Source organism: Morus notabilis, unplaced genomic scaffold (assembly GCF_000414095.1).
Source record: "Morus notabilis unplaced genomic scaffold, ASM41409v2 Scaffold936, whole genome shotgun sequence".
NCBI classification, from domain to species: Eukaryota; Viridiplantae; Streptophyta; class Magnoliopsida; order Rosales; family Moraceae; genus Morus; species Morus notabilis.
In genome coordinates, this window is record NW_010367904.1 from 71,261 (window position 1) to 78,775 (window position 7,515).

The 7,515-nt window shown below is 46.0% G+C and overlaps 1 protein-coding gene across 1 annotated transcript in view; it reads right to left on the bottom strand.

Annotated features, from left to right (window-relative positions):
* The window catches only part of LOC21391535 (nuclear pore complex protein NUP107), a 20,692-nt gene that overhangs the window by 5,775 nt on the left and 7,402 nt on the right, over positions 1–7,515 (bottom strand). The window contains exons 14-17 of the mRNA XM_010113681.2: positions 7,113–7,211; positions 6,839–7,027; positions 6,269–6,443; positions 6,038–6,194 (exon numbers count right to left, since the gene is read on the bottom strand). Of these exons, the coding sequence (XP_010111983.2) occupies positions 6,038–6,194; positions 6,269–6,443; positions 6,839–7,027; positions 7,113–7,211 (620 nt within the window). The remainder of the gene's footprint in view (positions 1–6,037; positions 6,195–6,268; positions 6,444–6,838; positions 7,028–7,112; positions 7,212–7,515) is intronic.

Consider the following 7,515-nt stretch of genomic DNA (forward strand, 5'->3'; position numbering starts at 1 on the left):
AGGAATTTTATTAATCGACAGAATCTATACAATGATACGCAGATCTTCGAGGGTCTGCTTCCTCCCCATGCTTGGAATGATTCCAAGTCTTGTCTACTTCCTGATTATTTCTCCCGTGATCGTTTCTACTTCTCTTCCCTCCCCTTTTATGCATTCCACCTTATTTCCCCCCCTCTGCCAACTATCTAAGTAAGTATACTACTAATACTACAAATTCTCACTTAAGGCTAAAAACAACTTTCTCACGATCAGGCCCCGCCCCTTCCTAAGCCTTTGCTCCTCATAATGTACACTTGCCTGAGTAAGGGCTTATCAATTACACCCCCCTCAAAAAAGTCACCTTGTCCTCAAGGTGGAAGGCAGGAAACTGGCGCTGCATATCCTCAAACAATTCCCATGAAGACTTAAAGTCTAGAAGATGGCGCCATTTGATCAAAACCTCATGAGCAAGGATCGGGGAATAACGTGTATCTACAACCTGCTCCGGTTCAACCTGCAATGTCAAATCCTCCAACAAATTGGGAGGTAAAGATTAAGGACTATCCACCGAGCCAAGAGCCTTCTTCAATCGCAACACATGGAAGACCGGGTGAATCCGAGCATGAATGGGAAGTTGCAGCCTGTACGCCACAGGACCAACATGAGCAAGGACCGGAAACGGACCATAATAGCGTGGCGCGAGCTTTTCATTCACTACCCTAGCTAGTGCCCGATGACGGTACGGCTTAAGTTTCAAATAAACCATGTCTCCAACCTCAAGAGTCACCAAGCGGCGCTTCTTGTTGGCGTGGTCCCTCATGGACTGTTGGGCGCGGCCCAAATGGTCCTTCAAGTTAGCCAAAAGTGCATCGCGATCACATAATTGCCGCTCTAACTCTGAGGTAGCTGTAGATCCGACCTCATAAGGCACCAACCGCGGGGGATCTCGACCATAGAAAGCCTTGAAAGGTGTCATGGCAGCCGAAACGTGAAAGCTCGTATTGTACCAATACTCGGCCCAAGGAAGGGGCGTAAACCACTGCCGAGGGTGGCTGGAAACAAAGCAACGCAGGTAAGCCTCCAAACAGTGGTTGACAACCTCAGTTTGTCCATCCGTTTGCGGGTGATAGGCCGTTCTCCGACACAAAGTGGTACCCTGCAACCGGAAAAGTTCCTTCCAGAAATGGCTCATAAAGACCTTGTCGCGATCGGAGATTATACTCCGCGGAAAACCATGAAGACGCACTATGTCACGCATAAAGGCAGCAGCCACTATATTGGCTGAAAACAGATGTTTAAGGCCAATGAAGTGACCATACTTACTAAGATGATCAACTACAACCAAAACCGAATTGTAGCCGGTTGATTTGGGAAGACCTTCAATGATATCCATTGAAATGTCATCCCACACACGATTTGGAATTGGCAATGGCTGCAGCAAACCCGCCGGAGACAAGGTGGAAGACTTGTGCTGCTAGCATGTGACACAGGCAGCCACAAGCGACTCAACATCCCATCGCATTCCCCTCCAATAGAACTCCCTGGCTAACCGCTTGTAAGACTTGAAAACCCCCGAGTGACCGCCAATCTTACTACTATGAAATTCCCGTAACAAGGTTGGAATAAGAGGCGATTGCGGAGGAACGACCAGCCTATCCTTGTACAACAAATGCCCCCGATGCGGGGAATACCCCGGCAAAGAAGGATTTCCAGCTGTTAACTCCGTCACTTTCTTGCTGAGCTCGGGGTCCAATCCAACCTGCCGCTGCAACTCCTCAATATCCAGCACCATCGGGGTTGTCAAGACCATTAAAAACAGTCCCATCTGCTGCCTAGAAAGGGCATGTGCCACTTTATTTTCCTTCCCCGGCTTGTAGTGAATCTCAAAGTCATAGCCAAGTAGTTTACATAACCACCGTTGATGCTCCACACTCACCAATCGCTGTTCCAAGAGAAATTTCAAACTTTTCTGGTTCGTGCGCACCACAAAGCGTCTACCCGACAAATAGGGTCGCCACTTCTGAATGGCTAACACAATTGCCATCAATTCCCGCTCATATACCGACTTGGCACGAGCGCGGGTGGATAGAACTTGACTAAAATAAGCAACGGGACGCTGCCGTTGCATCAAGACCGCGCCTATGCCAAAACCTGAAGCGTCAGACTCCAACACAAAGGGTTGAGAGAAATCCGGCAAAGCCAACACAGGAATCTCTGTCATAGCTTTTTTTAGGCATTGAAAAGCATCATCGACCTCAGAATTCCAATGAAAAGCATCTTTCTTTAGTTGTTGTGTCAAGGGCCACGAAATGCGTCCATACCCTTCCACAAAGCGGCGGTAATAACCTGTAAGTCCCAAGAATCCCCGTAACTCCTTAAGGGACCGCGGAGTTGGGTAATCTATCATGGCTTGTATCTTACTGGCATCTGCTGACACTCCCTCCTTAGAGACAATATGTCCCAAGTATTCCAACCGTTCCTGTGCGAAAAGACATTTTTTTTGGTTGACATACAGTTGATTGCTCCGTAAGACCGATGGGACCCTATCCAAATGCCCCATATGGTCCTCCCAAGAGCGGTTGTGAATCAAGACATCATCAAAAAAGACCAATACAAAGTGACGCAAGAATGGCTTTAACACCTCATTCATCAAGGATTGAAATGTGGCCGGTGCATTTGTCAACCCGAATGGCATAATAAAGAACTCATAGTGCCCTTCGGGGGTGCGAAAAGCCGTCTTTGGTACGTCCGCGTCACACATACGGATTTGGTGGTAGCCCGCTTTCAAATCCAACTTGGTGAAAATAGTGGCGCCACACAACTCGTCTAGCAACTCCTCGATCACCGGAATTGAAAATTTATCCGGGACCGTGGCTTTGTTTAACGCCCGATAATCCACACAGAATCTCCAACTGCCATCCTTCTTCTTAACTAACAAGACTGGGCTAGAGAAATGACTCGTGCTTGGTTGAATGATCCCCGCCGCCAACATCTCTTTTACTAATTTTTCGATTTCATTCTTTTGAAAATGTGGGTACCGGTAGGGTCGAATACTAATCGGCCTCGTGCCTTCCTCTAGGATTATGCGATGATCCCTCACCCTATGTGGTGGTAACCCGGCTGACATGTCCAAAACAGCCGCATGTTTATACAATATCAACCGAAGCTGTTCATTGCCTCCCTCCTCAACGTCCCGGTTTTGCTCCACGCCTAATTGGCTCATCTCCAAATAAATTCCCTGGCCTTCATGACGAATGGTACGCATCATGGCCTTAAGGGAGATTAACGACCTCGTGAGGCTAGCATCCCCTTTCAACATTACACTTTCCCCATGCACTTTGAACCTCATGGCTTGAGTCCTCCAATTGACATGCATACTACCCAAAGTCTCAAGCCATTGCATTCCTAAGATCACGTCTATTCCCCCCAACTCAAGCGGCAAGAAATTCTCAATTATAGTTAAGTTTTGCATGGTTAACACCACCTCCTTACATAATCCCTGCCCTTGTACCGACTCTCCCGTGCCCGTTTGGACACCAAAACCGGTTGTAGGAGTTATTGGCAATGATAAATCGGAAACCAATGTAAGGGAAATAAAATTGTGCGTAGCACCGGAATCTATTAAAACAATTACCTCGCGGTGGCCAATCTCCCCCTTTATCTTCATGGTCTTTGGTGTGGTCAATCCTACTACGGAATTCAACGACAACTCAATCACCTCCGTCCGTAGCAAATCTTCCGGCTCCCCCTTTGTCTCCTCCAAGTTGATTTCCTGGTTTTCCCAATCATCCTCATCGCTAACTAACATGATTCGCAACTCTTTTTTTTTACAGCGATGCCCAACCGTAAACTTTTTGTCGCAACGAAAACAAAGCCCCCTATTCCTCTTCTCTTGCCACTCCGAATCGGACAACTTCCGAAACGGAAAATCCTTTCGCAGTCTCTCAACAATCGGAATGCTTTGGGGCTGAATTGGATTGCCTTGGGGCTGATTCGCTCTGGCTCCCACAGATGGATTGGCTGTGAACCCCGCCGCTGGGGAACGCCAAACCCGAGGCCCTCCCATCTCCCTTCGCAGCAACATATTTCTCTCATCAATCCTTTGCGCCATATCCATGATTTCGGAGAGTCCCTCCGGCTAGAGTAAACGCAATTCAGCCCGGATGTCAGCCCTTAACCCATTTACAAAAATGCCTTCAAGAATCTCCTCCGGCACCTCTTGTAAAGGAGCGGCCAATACCTCGAAGTTTCATCGATACTCGGCCACCGTTCCCGTTTGCTTAATCGCCAAAAAACGCTCACACAAATTCCCTTCCTGTGACGAACGGAAACGTTGTAAAAGAGCCACCTTGAAATCAATCCAAGTGATGAAAGGTCGACGTTGATTCTGCCATTGGAACCACGATAAGGCATCTCCTTCCAAAGCTATTCCCGCCATAATTAACTTCTCTTTCTCAAAAAATCTGTTGATGGAAAAATATTGGTTCATCCTAAACAACCAGCCATCCGGGTCAATTCCACTGAATAATGGACAATCCAGCTGTTTCCTCCTAATTGGAGAAAAGTCTTCACCTCCCCACGGTTCCCCGTAAGTCCCCAGAAAATCCATGGACTCACCAGCCTCATTCTCTTCCCAACGTCGCCTGTTATCTCTACCACCATTTCCGAATCGACCTCCCTCGTGTCGACCGTCCATCCTCAGCCTGGGTCCACCGTTTCCGGTGCGATTTCCACCTCCTCCTTCAACATCTCGACCTCCGCGCCAGTCCCGAGCGTCCTCGGTAATTCCCCGACGCGATAATCGCCGCGCCGCCCCTCTCAGAGATTTCTGTCTCCGTCGCCGGTCTCGCCATCCCTGGGTCGACCATTCCGGCCGTCGCAGTGGAAATCAGGTCGGATTCCGTTCGCATCCCGAGCCCTAACACACGCAATTTCTCCGTCCTCCTCTAAACGTCCCGTGATTTCGCGATTTGCACCTTGGGCCACCCCTACTTCATCCTCCCGAATTCTCGCGGCTCCCGATCGTGAACCCTCCGCCAGTGGAATCGCCATCGCCGCCGCGGTTAGCAGTCGCATCTGCTCCTCCACCAGTCTGCGCAGTTCCGACACATTCTGACTCACTTCCGCTACGTTATGGTTGATTTCGGCCCTTACCTCACCAATTTCCTTCTCCACCGAAGCCCTAACCTGCTGAATCTCCTTCTCCATTGCATCGAAGTTCTCCTCGGTTTTCCTGGCCGCCATTAACACCCAGGGAAAACCAAAATTTTTGCTCTGATACCAAATGATAGAGTCTTTGGTGTTTGGGACAAGAACTATGTAAGAATGAATTGAAGAATCGAAAGAATCTAGAAAGAATCAACGTAGGAATTTTATTAATCGACAGAATCTATACAATGATACGCAGATCTTCAAGGGTCTGCTTCCTCCCCTTGCTTGGAATGATTCCAAGTCTTGTCTACTTCTAGATTATTTCTCCCGTGATCGTTTCTACTCCTCTTCCCTCCCCTTTTATACATTCCACCTTATTTCCCCCCCTCTGCCAGCTATCTAAGTAAGTATACTACTAATATTACAAGTTCCCACTTAAAGCTAAAAACAACTTTCTCACGATCAGGCCCTGCCCCTTCCTAAGCCTTTGCTCCTCCTAATGTACACTTGCCTGAGTAAGGGCTTATCACATTTATGTGTACTTATTCCTATTATGTCAATTCAATAAAATCACATCTTTTGGGGGCATACGATATATATATATATATATATATTTTAATTAAAATTAAAAAAAGTACAATTTGTTGGGCCGGCCCGTGAAGGGCCTGGGCCCAGGCCCATATGGACTAGGGCCGCAGGCCTGGACCGGGCCTGAGTTTTTCCCCTCAGGCACGGACCTGCACTGTGCAGGGCCGTGCCAGTCCCGGCCCAGGCCCGTCACGGGCCTAGTATTGGACATGCCGTGCGGCCTGGCACGGCACGTTTGACATCTCTATAGCCACTCGAGACATTTTTCAGAAAGTCTGTTTTTCTATACACAATAGAAGAAAAAGTCAATTGAACTCACTCATTAGCAATAACAGAGACGAATTCAAGGCCTCCTTTGCTGCTGAAGTGACTCTTTGTTTTTCCTCCAATGAGAGCTCAAGAGGAGAAACGTCTGAATTCTCTAATTCAATTTTGAGCCAATTGCGATATGTTGCATCACAGGAATAATATTCACTCTATTTGGAAGGAGAACAGATATTAATATACTGAAACTTTGATTAACAAAAGGACGAGAAAGAGATATGCATACCCAATCCTGGAACTCCCTCAGATTCTCAGAGACATTATAATTCTCCAATGTATCAGACAATTCTTGTAGTTGCTTCAAAGGTTCAGCAAGAAAACTAAGTAATCTATGGGCACCTATGGGCATCGCTGGAACCCTCCACATGGAAATGAGAGCAAACTCCCTGAACAATATGTTGCTATAGGGAAAAGAAATATACACTGAAAGTCAGAACAAACAAAGAGGGGAAAAAAAAGTGAAAGGAATGATTTGAGTTAAACTTGAAGATCAAGCACAAAAAAATTGAAAGCCGACCAGAGAGTCTACATCATGGCTAGTGTGCAAATTAGGAAACCAAATTGAAGCATCACTTGTGGCTATTAGAAACAACCATCTTATTATCGAACCAAAAAGATTATCTAAGTTTACAATCATGGCTTTCAAAGCATTATAACTTGTCTTCAAGCATAAATGAAAGTGAATTCTCACGAGTTCTTTATCAAATTAGTTAATTCTGGAGTACATATTGTCAAGAAAGCAGCTTCATCTTCCAGAATCCTACCCTAAAGCTATAATGTGTAGCATTCAAATTACCTATGTATCAATGCTCGCAAAAGAAGTTTCAGACTAACTTCTTTGACATTATTAATTGTGGAGGGGGTTGTAAAGCAGAGCCATTGGGTAACCATAGCTTTTTGAAGACTCTGCAGGCGATGCTGCTCTGCAACATCTGATAACTCATTATCCTTACCAAATTTTGTTTCCCGAGATCTTGATAAGACCCTGTTTAAGAGTATCAGAACAAACAGAGTCGCTTAGTTGCATCCTACCTGAAAGTCAAAGTATGCTCAAGAGGAAACACGAGTACCTCTCAATAATTTCTTCAAAACTGCCTTTTGAATCGTCCCCAGCAGAAAAAGGTAAATACTCCACTGCAGAAAGGAAGATCTTATGCTTGACATGCACACTGAGAGGCAAAAAAAAAAAAAAATGGTAACAAAAACAATATCAACACTCAACAGAGTGTACAAAACATCCATGCAAATAAGAAAACTAGGGGAAGGTGTGTGATTAAGACATGGGTACGTATGTACACTTGGGTTCATGCAGTAACTGCACCATATACGAGTTACGGAGTAATGCCGTTTATAAACTATACAGTAAACAAGAAGAAAAAAGAAAAAAGAAATAAAACCGCCAATCTTACTCTTCCGGGAAATTTATTCAATTAGCTGTTAGTCAGCTGTTCTTCATTCAATTACAATGATGCC